The following is a 26,332-nucleotide window of genomic DNA, read 5'->3' as shown; positions in this document are numbered from 1 at the left end:
TAGAAATAGAGAGTGAAGTACACATGGAGCATAAAACAGTCATATGAAAATGCATACATTATTTATGACAGAATATGCATAGGATCTGGCCAACATAAAGATATGCCCATATCATCACAATCGCATCATTGATCATCAATAACAGTTTATTTACACAGTGGTTGATGTGTTATTGCTAAAGGGACCAGTAGTATTGCTGTTTGAAGAGGTGTCTGGAGAATCATACAGACCATGAATCATGACCATGGACACATAAGTGCTATTGAAATGTAAGAGGTGTGCAATGCTAAATATAATTCCTTAATCATGAAGATGCTGAAAAGAGATATCCTTGTCGTTGTTACAATAATTATTGTCATTATTATTGTTATTATTACCATTAATGTTATTCAGGTGTATAGCCTAGCAGTCAATACAGGGGTGTTGGCATGATGGAAGACTTATCTCGGACAAAAAAAAAGATTCATTGACCATGTGTTACCAGACCAGGATTGATAAGAAAACTAGGGAAAGAACGGTACAAATATGTTTTCTTCTGGAGTTCCTTGTGCATAATATTTTACAAAATGATTTTTTATGTATGCAGAAGAACCCTCTATTAAACAAAATAGGGAAATAATGTGATCAACATGTACCTTTTGAGTTTAGTTGGAGGATTCTGGCTTGTACAAAGCCAATGTGTGCAACGTGTGAGTGGGTGTTGTTCTTTAGCCTAGAGAACAGAACAGGACTGTGTTTGTGTCTGGTTGTTTTCTAGGGAGATGAATGGAAGAGGAGACGGGCCGAAGCAGAAGCCTCTGTCTGCCTGAGACGATGAACAGGAGATTCATTACCGTGTGTGTGTGTGTGTGTGTGTGTGTGTGTGTGTGTGTGTGTCAGTGTGTCTCCATTACCACCCCTCACGGCTCTATTGGGTCTCATTATTCCCCCATCTCTATCACTGGGAGGAAGAGTGGGGGCCGCTGGCATAACCCACCATCCATCACACACACACACACACACACACACACACACACACACACACACACACACACACACACACACACACACACACACACACACACACACACACACAGTCCAAACATGCATCCACATACATACACACACCCATTAACTCTCTTTTCCACATTTTCTTGTGTTACAACCTGAATTTAAAATGCATTATATTGAGATTTTGTGTCACTGGCCTGTTTTTAGACATTTTTACAAGTTAATAAAAAATGGAAAGCTGTAAGGTCTTGAGTCAATAAGTATTCAACCCTTATGTTATGGCAAACCTAAATACGTTCAGGAGGAAGTCACATAATACGTTTTCATGGACTATGTGCAATAATAGTGTTTCAAAACATGATTTTGTTATGACTACTTCATCTCTGTACCCCATACAGACAATTATCTGTAAGGTCCCTCAGGCAAGTAGTGAATTTCAAACAGACTCAACCACAAAGACCATGTTTTCCAAAGCCTCGCAAAGAAGGGCATCGATTGGTAGATGGGTAAAAAAAAAGCAGACATAAAATATCCCTTTGAGCATTACACTTTGGATGCTGTATCAATACACCAACTCACTACAAAGATACAGGCGTCTTTCCGAACTGCTCAGGGACAAGGCCAATAATGACTTTAACATTTTACTGCAGTGGGATGAATCAGGGTCAAACAGAGTGTTCTTGGTAGTCTTAAACCAAAGTTTACACATGGTTATGGGAATAAAAAAGAAGACACCATGTCAGATATAGATATTGAAATGTATTCAATTTTGAGTTTGAATCCCAGTATTACACTTTATAAACACTACTGTTCAAAAGTTCCAGGTCACTTAGCTTTTCTTTAAAAATCAAGGACATTTCTATTTTTTGTCCATTAAAATAACATCAAATTGATCAGAAATACAGTGTAGACATTGTTAGTGTTGTAAATTACTATTGTAGCTTGAACTGCAGATTTTTTATGGAATATCTACATAGGCTTACAGAGGTCCATTATCAGCAACCATCACTCATGTGTTCCAATGTCACATTGTGTTAGGTAATCCAAGTTTATAACTTTAAAAGGCTAATTGATCATTAGAAAATATTTTTGAAATTATGTTAGCAAAACTGTTGTTCGGATTAAAGAAGCAATAAAACCGTCCTTCTTTAGACTAGTTGAGTATCTGGAGCATCGGCATGTGTGGGTTCGATTACAGGCGCAAAATGGTCAGGAACAAAGACCTTTCTTCTGAAACTCGTCAGTCTATTCTTGTTCTGAGCAATGAAGGCTATTCCATGCAAGAAATTGCCAAGAAACTGAAGATCTCGTACAAGATCTCGTGTATAGTTTGAGAATTAGACGCCTCACAAGTCCTCAACTGGCAGCTTCATTATATAGCACCCGCAAAACACCAGTCTCAATGTCAACAGTGAAGAGGCGACTCCGAGATCAAATCAAATCAAAATCAAATCAAATTTGTATTTGTCACATACACATGGTTAGCAGATGTTAATGCGAGTGTAGCGAAATGCTTGTGCTTCTAGTTCCGACAATGCAGTAATAACCAACAAGTAATCTAAGTAAACTACTGTCTTATACACAGTGTAAGGGGATAAAGAATATGTACATAAGGATATATGAATGAGTGATGGTACAGAGCAGCATACGCAAGATACAGTAGATGGTATCGAGTACAGTATATACATATGAGATGAGTATGTAAACAAAGTGGCATAGTAAAAGGGGCTAGTGATACATGTATTACATAAGGATGCAGTCGATGATATAGAGTACAGTATATACGTATGCATATGAGATGAATAATGTAGGGTAAGTAACATTATATAAGGTAGCATAGTTTAAAGTGGCTAGTGATATATTTACATCATTTCCCATCAATTCCCATTATTAAAGTGGCTGGAGTTGAGTCAGTGTCAGTGTGTTGGCAGCAGCCACTCAATGTTAGTGGTGGCTGTTTAACAGTCTGATGGCCTTGAGATAGAAGCTGTTTTTCAGTCTCTCGGTCCCAGCTTTGATGCACCTGTACTGACCGCGCCTTCTGGATGATAGCGGGGTGAACAGGCAGTGGCTCGGGTGGTTGATGTCCTTGATGATCTTTATGGCCTTCCTGTAACATCGGGTGGTGTAGGTGTCCTGGAGGGCAGGTAGTTTGCCCCCGGTGATGCGTTGTGCAGACCTCACTACCCTCTGGAGAGCCTTACGGTTGAGGGTGGAGCAGTTGCCGTACCAGGCGGTGATACAGCCCGCCAGGATGATCTCGTTTGTGCATCTGTAGAAGTTTGTGAGTGCTTTTGGTGACAAGCCAAATTTTGTCAGCCTCCTGAGGTTGAAGAGGCGCTGCTGCGCCTTCTTCACGATGCTGTCTGTGTGAGTGGACCAATTCAGTTTGTCTGTGATGTGTATGCCGAGGAACTTAAAACTTGCTACCCTCTCTACTACTGTTCCATCGATGTGGATAGGGGGGTGTTCCCTCTGCTGTTTCCTGAAGTCCACAATCATCTCCTTAGTTTTGTTGACGTTGAGTGTGAGGTTATTTTCCTGACACCACACTCCGAGGGCCCTCACCTCCTCCCTGTAGGCCGTCTCGTCGTTGTTGGTAATCAAGCCTACCACTGTTGTGTCGTCCGCAAACTTGATGATTGAGTTGGAGGCGTGCGTGGCCACGCAGTCGTGGGTGAACAGGGAGTACAGGAGAGGGCTCAGAACGCACCCTTGTGGGGCCCCAGTGTTGAGGATCAGCGGGGAGGAGATGTTGTTACCTACCCTCACCACCTGGGGGCGGCCCGTCAGGAAGTCCAGTACCCAGTTAAACAGGGTGGGGTCGAGACCCAGGGTCTCGAGCTTGATGACGAGCTTGGAGGGTACTATGGTGTTGAATGCCGAGCTGTAGTCGATGAACAGCATTCTCACATAGGTATTCCTCTTGTCCAGATGGGTTAGGGCAGTGTGCAGTGTGGTTGAGATTGCATCGTCTGTGGACCTATTTGGGCGGTAAGCAAATTGCAGTGGGTCTAGGGTGTCAGGTAGGGTGGAGGTGATATGGTCCTTGACTAGTCTCTCAAAGCACTTCATGATGACGGAAGTGATTGCTACGGGGCGGTAGTCGTTTAGCTCAGTTACCTTAGCTTTCTTGGGAACAGGAACAATGGTGGCCCTCTTGAAGCATATGGGAACAGCAGACTGGTATAGGGATTGATTGAATGTGTCCGTAAACACACCAGCCAGCTGGTCTGCGCATGCTCTGAGGGCGCGGCTGGGGATGCCGTCTGGGCCTGCAGCCTTGCGAGGGTTAACACGTTTAAATGTTTTACTCACCTCGGCTGCAGTGAAGGAGAGACCGCATGTTTCCGTTGCAGGCCGTGTCAGTGGCACTGTATTGTCCTCAAAGCGGGCAAAAAAGTTATTTAGTCTGCCTGGGAGCAAGATATCCTGGTCCGTGACTGGGCTGGATTTCTTCCTGTAGTCCGTGATTGACTGTAGACCCTGCCATATACCTCTTGTGTCTGAGCCGTTGAATTGAGATTCTACTTTGTCTCTGTACTGACGCTTAGCTTGTTTGATTGCCTTACGGAGGGAATAGCTGCACTGTTTGTATTCAGTCATGTTACCAGACACCTTGCCCTGATTGAAAGCAGTGGTTCGTGCTTTCAGTTTCACGTGAATGCTGCCATCAATCCACGGTTTCTGGTTAGGGAATGTTTTAATCGTTGCTATGGGAACGACATCTTCAACACACGTTCTAATGAACTCGCACACCGAATCAGCGTATTCGTCAATGTTGTTATCTGACGCAATACAAAACATGTCCCAGTCCACGTGATGGAAGCAGTCTTGGAGTGTGGAGTCAGCTTGGTCGGACCAGCGTTGGACAGACCTCAGCGTGGGAGCTTCTTTTTTTAGTTTTTGTCTGTAGGCAGGTATCAGCAAAATGGAGTCGTGGTCATATATGCATCGCGGAAGTTAGAGTAACAGTGATCCAAGGTTTTTCCACCCCTGGTTGCGCAATCGATATGCTGATAAAACTTAGGGAGTCTTGTTTTCAGATTAGCCTTGTTAAAATCCCCAGCAACAATGAATGCAGCCTCAATGAATGCAGCCTCCATACCTACTGTGATGCATGGGGGTGGAAACATCATGCTTTGGGGGTGTTTTTCTGCAAAGGGACCAGGACGACTGATCCGTGTAAAGGAAAGAATGAATGGGGCCAATGAAAACCTCCTTCCATCAGCAAGGGCATTGAAGATGAAACGTGGCTGGGTCTTTCAGCATGACAATGATCCCAAACACACCGCCCGGGCAACGAAGAAGTGGCTTCGTAAGAAGCATTTCAATGTCCTGGAGTGGCCTAACCAGTCTCCAGATCTCAACCCATAGAAAATCTTTGTAGGGAGTTGGAAGTCCATGTTGCCCAGCAACAGCCCCAAAACATCACTGCTCTAGAGGAGATCTGCATGGAAGAATGGGCCAAAATTCCCAGGTACAATGTGTGAAAACCTTGTGAAGACTTACAGAAAACGTTTGACCTCTGTCATTGCCAACAAAGGGTATATAACAAAGTATTGAGATAAACTTTTGTTATTGACCAAATACCTATTCTCCACCATAATTTGCAAATAAATTCATTAAAAATCCTACAATGTGATTTTCTGGATTTCTTTTCTAATTTTGTCTGTCATAGTTGAAGTGTACCTATGATGACAATTACAGTCCTCTCATCTTTTTAAGAGGGAGAACTTGCACAATTGGTGGCTGACTAAATACTTTCTTGCCCCAATGTATTAGCAACTGGTACTGAGTAGCAGGCAGTTTACTCTGGGCACGCTTTTTATCCAAACGTGAAAATGCTGCCCCCACTCTTTTTAATGGGTTTTCATTGGGAATCCAGATTTCTAATCGACTTTCCTGAAGTTCCTATCGCTTCCACTGGATATCAACAGACTTTAGAAATTGGTTGAGGTTTTTCCTTTGAGAAATGAAGAAGTAACACTGTTCAGAATGAGGCTCAAGGGAAGTGTACTCTTTTTTTTAGAGGCGCGTGACATGAAAGCACGCTCCACTTGGTTTTCCTCTGGTTATGAATACAGGATTTCCCGTCTTCAATTTTATCGATTATTTACATCAAAAAATACCTAAAGTTGTATTACAAAAGTAGTTTGAAATGTTTGGACAATGCTTACAGGTAACTTTTGAGAAAATTTGTAGTCACATTGCGCTTGTTGGAACCGGTATTTTTCAAATAAATGGACATATATCGACGGAATTAATCGAACAAAAAGACCATTTGTGATGTTTATGGGACATATTGGAGTGCCAACAGAAGAAGCTTGTCAAAGGTAAGGCATGAAATATATTTTTTAATTTCTGCGTTTTGTGTTCCGCCTGCAGGGTTGAAATCTGCTTTTCTCTCTTTGTTTACTAGGGTGCTATCCTCAGATAATAGCATTGTTTGCTCTCGCCGTAAAGTTTTTAAATCTGACACATTGGCTGTATTCACAACAAGTGTAGCTTTAATTTGGTACATTGAATGTGTGATTTCATCAAAGTTTAATTTTTATAGTAATTTATTTGAATTTGTATCATATTGTCATCCTGAACAGTTGTAACCTCCTGCATCTGCAAAATACCCAGCTTTCCGTATGATTCAATACTACAGAAATGGCTAAAATGATTAAATACATGGTAACACAGGATAAACATACACACTAAATACATTAAAACAGGTCCCTAGTGGACTGACACAATATGGTGGCTTGTTGCAAATAAGATGGAGAGGGAGAGAGAGAGAGAGAGAGCGGCGCAGAGACATAATACTTCGGTATGTTTAGAAACTACTCTCACAGTAATCATATACTTTGCACACTAACTGTCGCCCGTTTGGAGTAAGAAATCATGAATGTATTTACGTGTAAATATCTTGGTTCGACATAGATCTCTGTCGGAACCAGGCTGCCTTGGAAAGGGAGTTGGGCTTTTGTAATGCTTGTAAGGCTTTGACTGTCCAAAAGGGTTCCCCATCAGTCTCCTACTGTTGCTCACCTCTGCCGTTGCCCGGCATCCAGCATCATGTAGTCCTGAACAGAACTACGGAGTTCACTCTACTTCCACTTGCTCTGGAAGATAATTCTTTGAAGACAGGCTCGCCAGCCATGTTGATAGTTCTCAGTGGGGTGATGAGAGTAACGTACTACGGTGATTTGAGAAGAGTAGTAGAATGGTCCCATTTAAATTAGCTTTTATAGATATTTTACTTAGGACAGCTAGTCAGCCATACCAGTGAATGCCCAAGAGGTGAGCTTCTCGCCTCTACCTTGTGTTGATATCCAGAGTTCGAACTACGTCAAACCACTTCGGACGTAAGCTGCAGCTCAATGACTCTGGTCTGATATGTTAATTCTTAACCCATCATTTTATACAGTTCTTCAAAAGGGCGGTTCCCACATGCTGACACGCCCTCTGACTACTTCCTTGTACAAAGTTACAGAACCAATTTCCTCAAAGTTTCTACCACATCCCTCTATTAATTTACAAAAACACTTTCATAATTTTTCATATTTAATATACAAAGTAGAGGATGGAAACTTCACACATGCAGGGGGTATACTTTACAAGTTCCAGTATTTCCTTTATAATCTTTTTAATGACATCACAGAATAACAACCCATATGACATTAGTGTTCTTTTAGGTCACCTCTGCCCATTTCCCACGTTCCCATGTTCCTTTATTGCTGACACAGAGCCCCCCTGATCCATCATGACTGGTCTGCCGACGTAATCGTCCGATGTGGTTTCAACAGGCTTTTCCGTTGCAATGTCGCCGAAGACCCATCTGCTCGCCCCGCTAACACCGTGCCTCCCGCTCGCCTAGCATAGTAGCGACTACCCTATGATCACTCGGCTACACATGCCTCTCTCTAATGTCAATATGCCTTGCCTTCTGCTGTTTTGGTTAGTTATTGTTTTATTTCACTGTAGAGCCCTAGTCCAGCTCAACATGCCTTTGATAGCTATTTTGTCACACACCCCACACATGGGGAGACCTCACCTGGCTTAGCTGGTGTCGCCAAAGAATCAAGCTTTCTCATCATCACTCAATGCCTAGATTTACCCCCACTGTACTCACATCCTACCATACCCTTTTCTGTACATTATGCCCTTCATTTATTCTACCACGCCCAGAAATCTGCCCCTTTTATTATCTGTTCCTAACGCACTAGACGACCAGTTGTTGTAGCCTTTAGCCGTACCCTTATCCTACACCTCCTCTGTTCCTCTGGTGATGTAGAGGTTAACCCAGGCCCTGTTTGTTGACTTTTGTAACCGTAAAAGCCTTGGTTTCATGCATGTTAACATCAGAAGCCTCCTCCCTAAATTTGTTTTATTCACTGCTTTAGCACACTCTGCCAACCCTGATGTCCTAGCCGTGTCTGAATCCTGGCTTAGAATTTTTGGGTGCCTTCCTGAGATTTCCATCCCCAACTACACTTTTCTCTGTATATATCAATGATGTCGCACTTGCTGCTGGTGATTCTCTGATCCACCTCTACGCAGACGACACCATTCTGTATACGTCTGGCCCTTCCTTGGACAATGTGTTAACAAACCTCCAAACGAGCTTCAATGCCATACAACACTCCTTCTGTGGCCTCCAACTGCTCTTAAATGCTGGTAAAACTAAATGCATGATCTTCAACCGATTGCTGTCCACACCTGCCCGCCCACCTAGCATCACTACTCTGGACGTTCTGACTTAGAATATGGGGACAACTACAAATACCTAGGTGTCTGGTTAGACTGTAAACTCTCCTTCCAGACTCACATTAAGCATCTTCAATCCAAAATGAAATCTAGAATTGATTTCCTATTTCACAATGAAGCCTCCTTCACTCATGCTGCCAAATATACCCTTGTATAACTGTCTATCGTTCTGATCCTTGACTTCTGCGATGTAATTTACAAAATAGCCTCCAACACTCTACTCTGCAAATGGTATGTTATCTATCACAGTGCCATCAGTTTTGTCACCAAAGCCCCATGTACTACCCACCACTGCGACCTGTATGCTCTCGTTGGCTGGCCCTCGCTACATATTCATCGCAAAAACCCACTGGCTCCAGGTCATCTAAGTCTTTGCTGTGTAAAGCCCCACCTTATCTCAGCTCACTGGTCACCATAGCAACACCCACTGGTAGCATGCGCTCCAGCAGGTATATTTCACTGATCATCCCCAAAGCCAACTCCTTCTTTGGCCGCCTTTCCTTCCAGTTCTCTGCTACCATTGATTGGAACAAATTGCAAAATTCACTGAAGCTGGAGACTTATATCTCCCTCACTAACTTTAAGCAACAGCTGTCAGAGCAGCTTACCGATCACTGTACCTGTACACAGCCCAACTACCTCATCCCCATATTGTTATTTATTTTTTTGCTCTTTTGCACCCCAGTATCTCTACTTGCACATCTGTCACTCCAGTCTCTATCACTCCAGTGTTAATGCTAAATTGGTATTATTTTGCAACTATGGCCTATTTATTGCCTTACCTCCCTAACCTTACTACATTTGCACAAACTGTACATATATTTTTCTATTGTGTTATTGACTGTGCGTTTGTTTATCCCATGTGTAACTCTGTTGTTGTTTTTGTCATGCTGCTTTTCTTTATCTTGGCCAGGTAGCAGTTGTAAATGAGAACTTGCTCTCAACTGGCCTACCTGGTTAAACAAAAGTGAAAGAAAAAAAAGAAAAAGAAAACATTGTTCCAGTATTCACTTTAGAACATGTTAGAGTTTCAGTGGGAAAATGTCTCTGTAAACAAAGGCACATTCCTGTGTGAGCATTGGAGAGGGATGTTCTCCCCTTGATTTACAACAGGGTTTGAGATGTCAACCCCCCCACCAGCTCCCTTCAAGAGGTTCTTGTTACTGTCATCCATTGCCAAGCTGATCTGACCTCTTTGGATCCTCACAGGACAGTCATGACAAATACTTTCTGAAGGCACTGTATTAACTCTCGCACACACATACACACACACACACACACACACACACACACACACACACACACACACACACACACACACACACACACACACACACACACACACACACACAAACTTAAGACACCCCGCGCCCCCAAAGACGGTGTAATCGAATGATAGCAGCACCCGTCAATGTGGAAGATAGAGGTGCAGTAGCTAGCTGTAAGTAGAATGAGCCACCCTGACTGGTGATCCAGCTCCTAGAGAGTAAAGCAACTGTCTAAACAGAGTAAAATAGAGAAGAGACTGGTGAGCTATTACACTGCAGGATACTAGCTGAGGCCTGAGACACTTTCTTTTGGGTAAAGAAGACATTGGCTATAGCTTGAGTTTGAACCTTTAAGAACCTTTAACGTTCTGGTTCTATTTACACTTCTCTGAGCAATAAAAAAGCATTAGACATTAGAGGACTCGACAAAAAGACATCAGAAGCTTTTTTGATTTTGTTCTTATGAGCGTCTTTGCACCTATACAATAGCAGCTACAATATTATCAGTTATCAGGTATGAACATGCAATGTGCACTAGACACATTTTGTCTGATCTAATGACTGTTATAAACTGGGTGGTTCAAGCCCTGAATGTTGATTGGCTGACAGCCGTGGTATATCAGACCGTATACAACGGATATGACAAAACTTTTGTTTTTCTGCTCTAATTATGTTGGTAACCAGATTATGGTAGCAATAAGACACCACAGGGGTTTGTGATATATGGCTAAAATATCACTACCAGGGGCTGTGTCCAGGCACTCCGCATTGCGTCATGCGTAAGAACAACACTTAGCCGTAGTATATTAGCCATATACCACACCTCATCGGGCCATATTGCTTTAGTACACACCTCGTAATGTTACATGGTCTACTGTACAGAACGTCACGCTGCTTGCTTAGCTTCCTGCTAATTCGCCTCACATCAAGGCTCAAACCCAGGAACTCTGCCTTGCTAGCACACATGACCGCCCTCCTGAAGCATCTTACCTGTTGGCACCCCATGTGCTGGACTAGCACACATTCGATTAAATATAATCTGTATGGACTAGTGCACACTTGATGATGTCTAGTGTACACTTGATGATGTCTAGTGCACACTTGATGATGTCTAGTGTAGAGATGAATATACACTTATTTGTGCCTTTATCCTTCAATGTCCTGGAAGAAACCTTCCAATGTTAACAGTGTGATTGCTGTCTAAATCCCTCTCAATGTTGTCACTAAAACAGTATGAGCAGTATATTACATAACGCTCAATCAACTGCATCTGCATCAGCATGGTAATTGTCTGTAATTATATTTTACCAGGTCTGATGACTGTAGTCTGAGTGTGATGTGATCCCCAGCCAGGTCGCTGGGGAAGACGCTGGGCCAATTGTGTGCCATCTCATGGGTCTCCCGGTCGCAGCCGGCTGCGACACAGCCCCGGATCAAACCCAGATCTGTAGTGACCCATCTAGCACTGCGATACAATGCCTTAGACCGCTGAGACACTCGGGAGGCCCTCAGATTTCTCAAGATTGACTTCCAAATTGGACGTCGGGAGATGACTTAAAAAAAAAAACATTTTGGACGGCGAGGGCCAAATGCTCCGGCTTCGAGGGTCACGTGTTCAATCCCAGTGGTAGGCTTGGTTTGAGCCCCATCCCAAAACTTAACCCTTAACGTAACCTTTCGGAATTAATGAAGGAGGATGCAGAGCAGGAAGAGCAACGCACTGTGTCAAAAACTCGAAAATTGAAGTTTGGAGAAACATGGATAAACGTCAATAACTAAAGTCAAATTGGTAAAACCGTGAGATCTTGTTAATGCACAGCGCATCTCCTATTTATGAAGAGAGTTTAACTTTATGTACAGATCTAGGATCAGTTTACTCTCCTTCAATACTAACCATAAAGGGGGAATCCAATGCTGAACTGAGGTCAGTTGTGAAGGATAGCATGATCTTACTCCAATGACATGAGGGAGTCAGAAGAGGTGAGGGGAGAGAGGGAGAAAAGATTCACAGCAAAATAGTTGTCCTACTCTATCTTTCTCTCCCTCCCTCCCTGCTTCAGCAGAGCTGAAGTCTTTCAGGTGAAAAATGGGATGTTGAGACGCTGACTGAATAATTCAGAGGTTGTTACGAGGCAGCCAAACTGTGTGTGTGTGTGTGTCTTACAAGCAGCAGGACAGCATGCTAAACAGCAAACATGGCAGAGGTGCCAGAGTGCCCTTCTGAACTTCAACCCAACTTTCCCCCACATCCCATCTCTGTATACTTTGGAGGAGAAACTGCACATTCACATACACACACACCTTTACCTTGGCTGGGAAAATAAAAACACACACACACACACACACAAAGACACACACACACACACACACACACACACACACACACACTCCAAAATCAGGGACACAACCTTACAAAAGGGCAGTGTTTTATCAGATAGGGTACACCTTACACAAAATCTCTGCTTCATTACAATTAAAGCAGAACTGAATAAAATCAGACAGAAACATGTATAAATCTTGAGTACAAATCACAGCGGCCATTCACAAAGTTAACAGGTTTGTTTGGTTTGTAATGGCATGGTAAATTCAGTGTTTTGTGAATGTTGATAAACGTTTGCCAGGTGTCACACAACACATCAGTAGGTATTATTCCAGTCTATTATCCCCTTGAGCATGAAGTTCATGATGATCACACTGGATGACAGACTATTTCCGATATACTGTAGATAGGAACTGTCGTGATGTGACTAGTATTAATGCGATAACTGGTATCTTATCAAATCAATAAACTATGTTTAATTATTACATGATTAAATGAATCATGTAACAATTAACTCAGTAACTTGGAGCACCACGGGAAAACCTATTAAACAAGTTACTATCTCCCGAATTAAACTCTTATAAGATATATTAATATATATAGATAACAGTCACTTGTTTACCTCTTATCAGTCTCATTTTGAACGTGAACATATTCTATAAATCTGCACGAACCCTCGTCTACACCCTAACAACCGCTCATTCAGATTTTGAAATGCAATGTCAGACTTCCTCTCACTCATTTACTTCACACTTCACTCGCCTTCCCATTTCTCCCATATTTGAATGAGATGGGCTATTCTCCTTCTCCCTGACAGGCAGCGTTGAGGATGGTGGCAGACATAATTTACTAGAACCAATATCTGCTGTAGTGGAGAATGATATTCAGTTTACAGAATGAGACAGAGATATCTCTTTCACACAGGTGCCACCATTGGAACGACATGTGTGGATGTTTGTCCTCCCTCCACCCTTACGCAATCAAATAAAATATTATTTATCACATGTGCCGAGTACAACAGGCACATGTGCCGAGTACAATTACCGTGAAATGCTTACTTACAAGCCCTTAACTAACAATGCAGTTCAAGAAATAGAGTTAAGAAAACATTTACAAAATAAACTTAAGTTTAAAAATTTGAATCAAAAAGTATCACAGGAAAATGACACAACAATAACGAGGCTATTTACAGCGGTTACCGGTACCAAGTCAATGTGCGGGGGATACAGGTTAGTCGAGGTAATTTGCAAATTGACTATGCACAGTGTTGTATAGACCAGCCGTCTATTCCAGATAGATATAGCTAGTTCTTATTGAGTCTATCTATGTACCAGGAAGGAGATAGGTCACCACATAACACTGACAGATACAGAGAGACAGAGGGAAAGGAAATATAATGTGTAATATTGTGCACAGTAAATGCCTCGGTAGATATAGGTATTCCATATAGGAGGAGAGACGGTGATGTATCTCACAAATAGATGGTATTCATCTATATAACTTTATGAATGAGTAATGGAACATAATGATTTCATAAAGCGTGTGCACTTCATTTTTCTGTATCATCTCTTATTTTTTGTTCAGCTTCTCAATGTTGTGAAAGGAAATGTATGTAACAACATCAGCCTGAATATATTGGTTTCCATTTCGCCTACATTTCTCTTGAATTGCTGTAATGTTCTAATGAATATCTTATCTGATACATTCAACCTTTTGTGTGTTTGAGTCTCTCCCAGCGGTTTTCATTTGCAACAGCTATCAGCGGCAGTTAGTCCCATCCGTTCGCTCCAACACACCTTGAACAGACACTTAGTCTGGTTGTTGCTCAGGTTACAGTTTCACCAGTCAGTCTTAATGTCTCAAATCATCCATCTACCCTGTTCAGAGACACATCCCTTTTCGGCCACCAGAACCTCTTTTTCACCTATTTTTTTCTTCCAATTTATTAAAGAAGTGTAGCTAGTCACTCTTAGGAGCTGCTTTTAGGTCTTATTGTAAAAGGAACAGAGAGAGAGGGGGAGGGATGCTCACTGTGTCACGAACGTCGTCTTGAAAATGACCGGACCAAGGTGCAGCGTGGTAAGCGTACATTTTTCTTTATTTTTAAATGTTGTCAATGTAACAGTATAACTTTAGACCGTCCCCTCGCCCTTACCCGGGCGCGAACCAGGGACCCTCTGCACACATCAACAACAGTCACCCACGAAGCATCGTTACCCATCGCTCCACAAAAACCATGGCCCTTGCAGAGCAAGGGGAACTACTATTTCAAGGTCTCCGAGAACGTGACGTCACCGATTGAAACACTATTTAGCGCGCACCACCGCTAAATAAGCTAGTGTTTCATATCCGTTACACTAACAAAACAATAAACAACAAAAATGAACATGAAGCTCTGTAAGGCTATACATGCATTAAACGAAGACAACAACCCACAAATGAGAAAAGGAAAAAAGGCTGCCTAAATATGATTCCCAATCAGAGACAACGATAGACAGCTGTCCCTGATTGAGAATCATACCCGGCCAAAAACAAAGAACCAGAAAGCATAGACTTTCCCACCCGAGTCACACCCTGACCAAACGAACGTAGAGAATAAAAGGATCTCTACGGTCAGGGAGTGACACACTGATACCTCTCGTCCACGACTCTCTCTCTCAACCATACACCAAAATAGCCCCTCGCATGGAGAGCAGAGGATGCTCCGCCAACGTATTGAGGGAATGATTACAGAAGACAGCCAACGGATTCGCCATCTCATTAACCCGGCATCTGGATGCCTGCAATTTGCTACTTCCCTCCATTTCCCCTCCTTTATCCTTCCCTTTCTCTTAGCAGAGAACGAAAGCAAATTGCTTATCTTTGACATAATGGGACTATTTCTACCCGTAGATGGATAAACACAACAGTGTTAGGGAGTTTGGCAGTGCGGCATTGTAATCAAGCTGGGACAATGATTACTGCCACGGCAACTGGGTGAAATTAATCCACAGCCCTCTGACACGATGGGCTGACAGACTCAAAGCCTCATGGGTGCTGATCATTCTCTCTATGTCTCTTTATCTCTCTCTCGCTATATCTCTCTCCCTTCCAAATGACTGGCGTAGATTATGTGAAGAGAGGGAGGGAGATAGATAGAGAGGGAAGAAGAGGTGTTGAGGAAGAGAAAGAGACGGGGAGATAGAGAGAGAGGGAGGGGTTGGGATAGAGAGGAAGGTGTTGGGAGAGAAGTGTGTGTATCTTGGGGAAAATGGACACATTTCCATATCATAAAACTCATGTCGTATACAGTGCCAATTTTTATGATTACTATGTTTCATGTACAGTTACAAGATGACATGGCGTCATACCCTGGGTTGTTCTGAACAGAATGAGCCTGTTTGTCTATTGTGAAGAAACTTCTCCACAGCACAAGCACCTGAATGCACTCAGGGCTCCTTTCTATGTGCACCAAAATGATAATCTGTTTCCTGAATTGCATTTTGAAAGCCTAACACTGTCAAATCGTATTGCCAGTCATTTTGGCAATAGATCAAGCTTTTAAATGATGCCCACCTCACTCAGAATGCAATTTCGAATAGACCATTTTTGGACAGTTTTTGAATGAGGGTGGAGATACAGGTCTGTGTTCCAAACAAACAACTACAAGTGTGACGCTCTAGTTGTAAAGAGATGTGGCCACTTGGAGACACCAGTTAGTCCTCTCACTCAAACCTTTTTTCCAGGAATATTGTTATTATCATGTTACCTTATGTATCCAAAGTATTTTCAGAATTTATCAGAAATGGGGCAAAAAGTACAGAAAATGTCAAACGCACAGTGTAATGTTGTCACGCTCTGACCTTTATTTCCTTTGTTTTGTCATTATTTAGTATGGTCAGGGCGTGAGTTGGGGTGGGCAGTCTGTTTGTTTTTCTATGATTTGGGTATTTCTATGTTTCGGCCTAGTATGGTTCTCAATAAGAGGCAGGTGTCATTAGTTGTCTCTGATTGAGAATCATACTTTGGTAGCCTGGATTTCACTGTGTGTTTGTGGGTGATTGTTCCTGTCTCTGTGTTTGCACCAGATAGGGCTGTTTTTGGTTTTCCACGTTTATTGTTTTTGTTAGTTTATTCATGTATAGTGTCTTTATTAAAAAAACATGAATAACCACCACGCTGCGTTTTGGTCCGCCTCTCCTTCAAGTAAAGAAAACCGTTACAAATGTTTAGATTCAGTCTTGTGTGAACTGTTGTTTCCTCACCTTTTATAGTCTAATAATTTTCCCATAATCTCCAAACTTTTCCCTTTCAATTTCTACCATGTTTAAGCATATGCATATCATATTTCTTCTGTACAAAACATTTACATTTAGTCCTATCCACATAGGCAAATTCCCACGAGTCTAAAGGGATAACATTCTCCATGCTGCCTTTCTGAAGAAGAGTTTGTATAACTCACTAGTCATGTCTGCTGAACAGTGCTTGAGTAAACGATATGACATGACCCCTCTTTCTCTCTCTCTCTCTTTCTCTCTGTCTCTCTCTCTCTGTGTGAGGCCTGTGACATCTCTCTCTCTGTTCCTGTTTCTTTCCCTCTCTCGTGCTCTTTCTCTCTCCGTCTATGTCTCTCTATTCCTGTCTCTCTCTCTTTCCCTCTCTCTCTCCTTCTCTCTCTCCCTCTTCTTTTCTCTCTCTCTCTCTCTTTCCCTCTCTCTCTCCCTCTGTTCTTTTCTCTCCCTCTGTTCTTTTCTCTCTCTCTCTCCCTTTCCCTTGCTCTGTCGCTCTCTGTCTTTGTCTCTTTCGCTCTCTCTTCTTCTCTCTTGCTCTTGTGTCTGAAACGTGAAGAAAGAGGCCTGTGACATAAAAAGGATGAACCTGCTGCCACAGAGCGTTGAGCTGTATTTGGACATATTCACTTGCCTGCGAACCACCCGTTAAACCTTCAATTGCAAACCCTAACAAATCTGTAGCGGAGCCAGTACCACGGCGTACACACACACACACACACACACACACACACACACACACACACACACACACACACACACACCTCCTGCGGGCTCTGTAGGTTAAGCTTTACAACCACCAGAGTCTGACTCCTGAAGGTAATTGCGGTGTAGTTGACATGCCCCAATCAGGTTCTGCATTCAGAGACACGTGCTCCTTTCTTCCTCTATTGAGTGTATCGGGCAGAGAGAAGGGAAGAGCTGGAGATAAGATGTGGGATTCATACTAATATACAGTACACACACATGCAAGCGAGCATGCGCACACACACACACACGTGAATACACTCCCAGATACGCACACATGCACGCACACACACACACACATACACAACATCCTACTGTCTCCATAATAAATCAGTGTATTTATTTAGAGCAGACTGCTCCGCAAAAATGAATCCAGTCAATCGTTCTGTAATGGAATGACGTACAAACACAACACACACTGTAACGTGTCTGTGTGTATGCCTATGTTTGTGTGCGTGCGTGCGTGTGTGTGTGCTTGCATGTGTGTGTTTGTGTGTGTGGGGGAAGGGGGGGGGGGGGTTGCAGCGTGCTCCCTGGTTAGGCCCTGGTCCTGCGGTATAGCCCAGAGGGGGACAGGACGATGCTGGGAGTCTGATTTACAGCCAATGAATCCATTGATTAACATCTCAAATTCAATGCCTCATATCGTTTCTTTATGGTTAGCGGTGGAATAGTTGTACAAAATGAGATTAGAGCTCAGTCACTGCCTTCTTTGTATGCGCAAAAGGTCATCTGTCATCGTTTAGGTATTTTTAGCATGAGGGCATATCTTGCATTGTTTTTTCTTCATCATTTCCATTTAAATTGCCTGTTTGCGTCGAGAACTGATTGCATCTCAGAGAGAGATGAGAGGGGAAATGGACTAACCCCCTTATAGTTTCTTTGAATGTGCAAATTGACGTGATCTTAAAACGGCGAGAATTAACATGCTAAAAGACAGAGTTATGATGAACACCCATTGCCACGGCTTAATTCGTCAGGCGATTAAGATGATTAACTTTGAATCCATTTAATCAACCACGAGCACTTTGCTCAAATAGCCAAATGTTAGGCAGACGGGGAAAAACTGCTCTCTGATGTGTTGGGAAACAGAGACATTATTTAACTGAGCTCCCGTAGGGACAAGAGGTCAACTAAATATTATCTTAAGGAATGATGGCATCAGTGATGGGTTTGCAGAGGATATTAGGGATTCTTAGGGATTCTTTGCAAACCTTTCTGTCTCCTACAGGACTGTCACTTTGAAGGCTATGCATGCTACATCAGTGATTAGGAAAGTCAATGTGCTCTGGGGGGGGGGGGGTGTGTGTGTGTGTGTGTGTGTGTGTGTGTGTGTGTGTGTGTGTGTGTGTGTGTGTGTGTGTGTGGTGTGTGTGTGCGTGTGCATGCGTTGATGCTTGAGTGGGGACCTTTGAGGTTTTCCCATGAGCAGTCAGTGTGTGACGTACCTGTGAGTTGAGTCACTGTGTAGTTATCCTACTTCCTCCCCCATTCCACATACATGCAATAACTCAATAGAAAAGGTATATGTACAGTGTGTGCAAATGTAGTACGACTCGCGAGATATAACTAGGTCATAGAGGCAAAATAATTACAATTTAGCATTAACACTGGAGGGATAGATATGCAGATGTTGATGTGCAAGTAGAGATACTGGGGTGCAAAGAACAAAACAATATAGGGATGAGGTAGTTTGGTCTGCTATTGACAGATGGGTTGTGTACAGGTACAGTGATTGGTAAGCTGCCCTGACAGCTGATGCTTAAAGTTAGTGAGGGAGATATGTCTCCAGCTTCAGTGATTTTAGGTAGGATAGTCAGTTTTATGAGGGTGTGTTTGGCAGGATGAGTGAACGAGGCTTTGTTGTGAAATATGAAGCCAATTCTATATTTAATTTTGGAATGTGAGTCTGGAAGGAGAGTTTACAGTCTAACCAGACACCTAGGTATTTGTAGTTGTCCACATATTCAGAACTGTCCAGAGTAGTGATGCTAGTCGGGCGGGCGGGTGCGGGTAGCAATTGGTTGAAGATCATGCATTTAGTTTTACTAGCATTTATAAGCAGTTGGAGGCCACGGACGGAGTGTTGTATTGCATTGATGCTATTTTGGAGGTTTGTTAACACAGTGTCAAATAAGAGCCAGATGTATAGAGAATGGTGTCGTCTGCGTAGAGGTGGATCAGGGAATCATCAGCAGCAAGAGCGACATCATTGATATATACAGAGAAAAGAGTCAGCCTGAGAATTGAACCCTGTGGCACCCCCATAGAGACTGCCAGAGGTCCGGACAACAGTGGATCGACTGCCCCTGAGCCATCCATTTGAAGTGTTAGCGTTGCAGGCTCACGCCTTTCTTCTTCATACGTTGGTCAGTGACCGTTGGAAGAAGCCCAGTGAAAAAACAGAGACGCTAGAGCTCAGTGTCTCCTTATTTACCCTGTTAAACATGTTAATATTAATGCTGTCAGAGTTAATCAGTAATCAGTTCAGTGAACTCAAGTTCACTTTTTGTTATTTTTTATTTACATTATCTGAAATTGTTCAAAATTCACAGAAAACATAAAAAAATGCATAATCTATACAGCTAAAAACAATGATGTCAAAACAAGGTGACTTTGAGGTTAAAGAAAACGTGTTTATCAATTTACCCGATTTTTCTGTTACTTTGGAAAAAAATCAAGATGTAAATAGTCTTGTAATGCTTTTTGTATAAAAAAAATCTTAAATTACAGCTCAATTTGAGCAAATTATGCATTTAAAATGAATAGTGATCATGTGATTATCAAAGCAAATCATGCGATGAACTCCATTTTAATGTGTTATCGTTTGACAGACCTAGTTGACCTTAAAATTTGAAAATGCACATGTGAAAGTGTAGCGGACATATGAGTCGGTCATGTTTGCTCATGGTCACGTGATGAGGTAGCCCCACCTGCGACTACAAAATGTGTATTTTCACTCTTGTTCGTATGGTCAAGACGTTGCCTACTCCCATTGGAGATTCTGGTTCTAATCCTGACAGCTACAAAAGCATACGTGAAACATTGGGAAATCAGATGTGTATGAGTGATGTGAAAAATCCATGTGACACTTGACTCAAGTATGTTTTTCCCCACATGGATTTGTTCACGTGAAAAATATGTGTGAAACAACACACGTGTCCGAAAGTGTCTGACTATATATATACAGTGGGGCAAAAAAAGTATTTAGTCAGCCACCAATTGTGCAAGTTCTCCCACTTAAAAAGAAGAGAGAGGCCTGTAATTTTCATCATAGGTACACTTCAACTATGACAGACAAAATGAGAAAAAAAATCCAGAAAATCACATTTTAATGAATTTATTTGCAAATAAAAAAGTTTATCTCAATACTTTGTTATATACCCTTTGTTGGCAATGAGGTCAAACGTTTTCTGTAAGTCTTCACAAGGTTTTCACACACTGTTGCTGGTATTTTGGACCATTCCTCCATGCAGATCTCCTCTAGAGCAGTGATGTTTTGGGGCTGTTGCTGGGCAACACAGACTTTCAACTCCCTCCAAAGATTTTCTATGGGGTTGAGATCTGGAAACTGGCTAGGCCACTCCAGGACCTTGAAATGCCTCTTACGAAGCCACTCCTTCGTTGCCCGGGCGGTGTGTTTGGGATCATTGTCATGCTGAAAGACCCAGCCACGTTTCATCTTCAATGCCCTTGCTGATGGATGGAGGTTTTCACTCAAAGTCTCACGATACATGGCCCCATTCATTCTTTCCTTTACACGGATCAGTCGTCCTGGTCCCTTTGCAGAAAAACAGCCCCAAAGCATGATGTTTCCACCCCCATCCTTCACAGTAGGTATGGTGTTCTTTGGATGCAACTCAGCATTCTTTGTCCTCCAAACACGACGAGTTGAGTTTTTACCAAAAAGTTATATTTTGGTTTCATCTGACCATATGACATTCTCCCGATCTTCTTCTGGATCATCCAAATGCTCTCTAGCAAACTTCAGATGGGCCTGGACATGTACTGGCTTAAGCAGGGGGACACGTCTGGCACTGCAGGATTTCTTTCTTCTGAAACTCATCAGTCTACTCTTATTCTGAGAATTTAAGGCTATTCGATGCGAGAAATTGCCAAGAAACTGAAGATCTCGTGCAACACTGTGTACTACTCCCTTCACAGAACAGTGTAAACTGTCTCTAACCAGAATAGAAAGAGTTGGAGGCCCCAGTGCACAACTGAGGAAGAGTAATAGTACATTAGAGTGTCTAGTTTGAGAAACAGACACCTCACAAGTCCTCAACTGGCAGCTTCATTAAATAGTTCCCGCAAAACAGTGAAGAGGCGACTCCGGGATGCTGGCCTTCTAGGCAGAGTAGCCCTGTCCAGTGTGTGTGTGCTTTTGCCCATCTTGATCTTTTCTTTTTATTGGCTAGTCTGAGATCTTTTTCTTTGCAACTCTGCCTAGAAGGCCAGCATCCCGTAGTCGCCTCTTCCCTGTTGACGTTGAGACTGGTGTTTTGCAGGTACTATTTAATGAAGCTGCCAGTTGAGGACTTGTGAGGCTTCTGTCATTTACAACATTAACAATGTCTATACTGTATGTCTGATCCATTTGATGTAATTTTAATGGACAAAAAATTTGCTTTTCTTTCAAAAACAAGGACATTTCTAAGTGACCCCAAACTTTTGAACAGTAGCGGGGGGTTTTTCCACGTGGTGTTGATCATCGATAATACAAATGTCTTATTGGTTAGGTAGCCATTCAATTGATCTCTCAATGGATTCATTACTTGCCCAATGTATTTATTGATTGATTGATCAATAGATTGTCCTCTCCTCTTCCCCTGTTCCTCTCTGTCTCCAGTCCTGGATGACCCTGTAGTGACGGTGCACCAGAGTGTAGGAGAGGCCAAAGAGCAGTTCTACTATGAGAGGACAGTGTTCCTGCGCTGCATGGCTAACTCCAACCCCCCTGTCCGCTACAGCTGGCACCGCGGACGAGATGTCCTCTCACAGGGCTCTGACAAGGGAGTGGAGATCTACGAACCATTCTTCACACAGGTAAGAATGAGACAATACACCATAGACCTAATTTCTATAGGTAAGTCTATAGGGTGGGGTATATGGAGACATCTTAGTACTTTACACTCTGGATGGGGAGATATGTATTTAAATAAATAAGGGTGTGCCCAGAGACTGCTAGTGGAAATAGAGAGGGGAAAAATGGGAGTGGGATTGAGAATGAAAGAAAGAAAGAGAGAAAGAAAGAAGTAGGAGAGAGCACGAAACAGAGTGAGCGAGACTGGTAGCTGGCTGCCCTTCTGAGCCTTCTGTTCCCTCATCTTCCTCTCCTCTCCCAGCCTACCTCTTTTTGTCCTTCCTCTTCTGTCCTCTTCTCTCTTATTCCCTACTCTCTCTCCCTTCCTCTTCTCTTACTTATTTTCTCTCCTCCCCCAGCCCATGTCTTATTTTTCCTCCTGCTCAGTCCTGATCTCTCGTCTTCCCTCTCTTCCCTCCTCTTCCCTTCAGTCCATCTCTTCTCCAATTCCCTCCTCTCATCCTCCTTTCCCAAGCCCACTTTCCTTTCATCTCCCTTCTCCTCTCCCAGCCAACCTCTTCTTTTCCCTCCTACTCTGTCCTCTTCTCTATCTTCCCTCAGCCCACCGAGCATTTGGACAGAGCAGGGGTGGCATTTCAAACCCAGCATGGGAATATGCCCTTTGGTAATTTGCCAAGAAGTGATCCGCTTTCACTGAGAGCTTCCTCCTCCTCTCTCTTCCCTCCTCCTCTCCCTCCTCTTCTTCCCTGGCATGTATTATTCCCGTGGTGGGCAGAAAAATAACAGGTAGATCAGGAGATGTTTGAAGCCACCACATTTGTTTTCCCATTGCTAAATGCCAGATTACCGTTTCTCTCTGGCGGAGGTTTGGAGGAGAGGAGAGAGGGATGGTGTTATCCAATAGAATGTTATTCGTCACATGCTTCATTAACAACAGGTCTAGACTAACAGTGAAATGCTTACGGGCCCTTCCCAACAATGCAGATAGATAGAAAATAGAGAGATAATAGAAAAGTAAAACACATAACAATAAAACTATGAATAAATACACAATGAGTAATGATAACTTGGCTATACACACGGGTACCAGTACTGAGTCGACGTGCAGAGGTTCGAGGTAATTGAGTTATATATGTACATATAACTAGGAAGAAAGTGACAGATAATAAACAGTAGCAGCAGCGTATCTGATGAGTCAAAAAAGTTGATTCGTCACGTACACTTTGTGTAGTCCACGATCAGCTTCTGCCAGTTCTCTGACCTCCTCCTTATACGCTGTCTGATCATCGTTGGTGACGAGGCCTGCCGTCGTGTCATCGGTAAACTTAATGATGGTGTTGGAGTCGTGCACAGCCACACAGATGTGGGTGAACATGGAGTACAGGAGGGGACTTATTTTTCACTCATGAGGGGCCCCCATGCTGAGGGTCAGTGTGGTGGATGTGTTGTTGCCTACGCTCGAAACCTGGAAGCGATCCATCAGGAAATCCAGGATCCAGTTGCAGAGGGAGGTGCTCAGTCCAATATCTTAGTGAAGAGCTTGGAGGGCACTATGGTGTTGAACGCTGAGCTGTAGTCAATGAACAACGTTCTCACATAGGTGTTCCCCTTCTCCAGGTGGGAAAGGGCAGTGTGGAGTGCAATGGAGATTGCGTCTTCTGTGGATCTGTTGGAGCATTATTCAAGTTGGACTGGGTCCAGGGTGTCTGGGATGATGGTGTTTATATGAGCCATGACCAGCCTTACAAAGCATTTCATAGCTAAAGATGTGCATGATACAGGGCGATAGTCATTTGGACAGGTTACCTTGGCTTTTGAGGCACAGGGATTATGGTGGTCTGCTTGAAACAGATTGGGTCAGGGAGAGGTTGAAAATGTCAGTGAAGACACTTGCCAGCAGGCCAGCACATGCTCTGTATTTGCATCCTGGTAATCTGTTTGTCCCTGTGGCCTTGTGAATGTTAACCTGTTTTAAAGGCCTTACTCAAATCGGATAAGGAGAGCGTGGTCACACAGTTGTATGGAACAGCTGGTGCTGTCATGCATGGTTCAGTGTTGCTTGTCTGGAAGCGAGCATAGAAGGCTTTTAGCTCGTCTGGTAGGATTACATCACTGGTCAAATCGTGGTTGTGTTTCCCTTTGTAATCCATGATAGTTTGCAAGCCCTGCCACATCCGACGAGTGTCAGAGTTGTTGTAGTAGGATTTGATCTTAGTCCTGTATTGACGCAATTGACGCTTTGCCTGTTTGATGGTTTGTCTGAGGGCGTAGTGGGATTTGTTGGAGGAAATTATAGTTAAAATTATTAATTATGTATACATTTCTATTAGAACCATTACATTTTAATACTATTATGTTATGGTATGAAATGTATGGGTTTTTGGTTAAAGGAGGACTGAAATTGTAGGTAAAACGAATGAATTGTCTGTACCTTGCGGGTTTAAGGGAGAAGGTGGCTATATATTTTCTGAAAGATAAGAATGTTCTTTGATGTTCCATTAGTGGAGGAGAGTGTCTTTTAGACAGATTGGAACGTTTGCTTTATGAGGGGAGTAGGAGACAATCTCCAGACCTGAAGACACTGCGCTATTGTGTGGATCGGAGAGAGTGTGAGAACTGATGACGTCATTTTTATCTTCCCTTTAAAATGTAATGTTCTTTGTATTATGGGTCAGTACTCATCAAGAATAAATGCTGAACTTGTTTTTAAGCCTGGTCTCGATCTATTTCATGCAAAAATTATAAACTTACAACTTATTATGAAATAGATAGAGTGTGAATTTGGTTTTGGCTACAAAACATAGAGGAATTTATAATTCCTCTAACAGATTACATATAGGCCAGCAGCATACCACCCCGCATACCACTGCTGGCTTGCTTCTGAAGCTAAGTAAAGCAGGGTTGGTCCTGGTCATTCCCTGGATGGGAGACCAGATCCTGCTTGAAGTGGTGTTGGAGGGCCAGTGGGAGGCACTCTTTCCTCTGGTCTAAAAAATATCCCAATGCCACAGGGCAGTGATTGGAGACACTGCCCTGTGTAGGGTGCTATCTTTCAGGTGGGATGTTAAGCAGGTGTCCTGACTCTCTGAGTTCATTAAAGATCCCGTGGCACTTATTGTAAGAGTTAGCCTGTTGTCCTGGCTAAAATTCCCTATCTGGCCCTCAAACCATTCACGGTCACCTAGTAATCCCCAGTTTACAATTGGCTCATTTATCCTTCTCCTTTCCCCTGTAACTGTTCCCCAGGTAAACTTGCTGTAAATAAGAATGTGTTCTCAGTCAATGTTCCTGGTCAAATAAAAAAATACATGTCTGGATTAATGTCCCACTCCTTGATAGTGGTAACTCTAGGTTTTAGCTCAGTGCGGATGTTGCCTTTAACTCATGGCTTCTGGTTGGGATATGTATGTCCGGTCACTGTGGGGACGAAGTTGTCGATTCATTTATTAATGAAGCCGGTGACTAATGTGATAAACCTCAATGTTATCGGATGAGTCCCGGAACATATTCCAGTCTGTGCTAGCGAAACAGTCCTGTATTTTAGAATCTGCTTCATTAGGCCACTTCATTAATGAGTGTGTCAATGGTATTTCCTGCAGGAGAATACATTTTTTTCACCTATATTTAACCAGATAGGCCAGTTGAGAACAAGTTCTCATTTACAACTGCGACCTGGCCAAGATAAAGCAAAGCAGTGAGACAAAAACAACAACACAGAGTTACACACAAACAAACGTACAGTCAATTACACAATAAAAAATAGATGTACAGTGTGTGCAAATGTAGAAGATTAGGGAGGTAAGGCAATAAATATGCCAAAGAGGTGAAATAATTACAGTTTAGCATTAACTCTAGAGTGATAGATGTGCAGATTATATATTATGATGTGCAAGTAGATATACTGGGGTGCAAAAGAGCAAGAAAATAAATAGCAATA

The 26,332-nt window shown here is 42.7% G+C and overlaps 1 protein-coding gene across 1 annotated transcript in view; it reads left to right on the top strand.

Annotated features, from left to right (window-relative positions):
• LOC135557304 (MAM domain-containing glycosylphosphatidylinositol anchor protein 2-like) overlaps nt 1-26,332 on the top strand; it is a 111,486-nt gene that overhangs the window by 7,217 nt on the left and 77,937 nt on the right. Inside the window, exons 4-6 of the mRNA XM_064990489.1 lie at nt 7,318-7,370; nt 22,201-22,397; nt 23,627-23,714. Of these exons, the coding sequence (XP_064846561.1) occupies nt 7,318-7,370; nt 22,201-22,397; nt 23,627-23,714 (338 nt within the window). The remainder of the gene's footprint in view (nt 1-7,317; nt 7,371-22,200; nt 22,398-23,626; nt 23,715-26,332) is intronic.

This window comes from Oncorhynchus masou, chromosome 16 (assembly GCF_036934945.1).
Source record: "Oncorhynchus masou masou isolate Uvic2021 chromosome 16, UVic_Omas_1.1, whole genome shotgun sequence".
Taxonomy (NCBI): Eukaryota; Metazoa; Chordata; class Actinopteri; order Salmoniformes; family Salmonidae; genus Oncorhynchus; species Oncorhynchus masou.
This window is presented reverse-complemented; position numbering and strand designations above follow the sequence as displayed.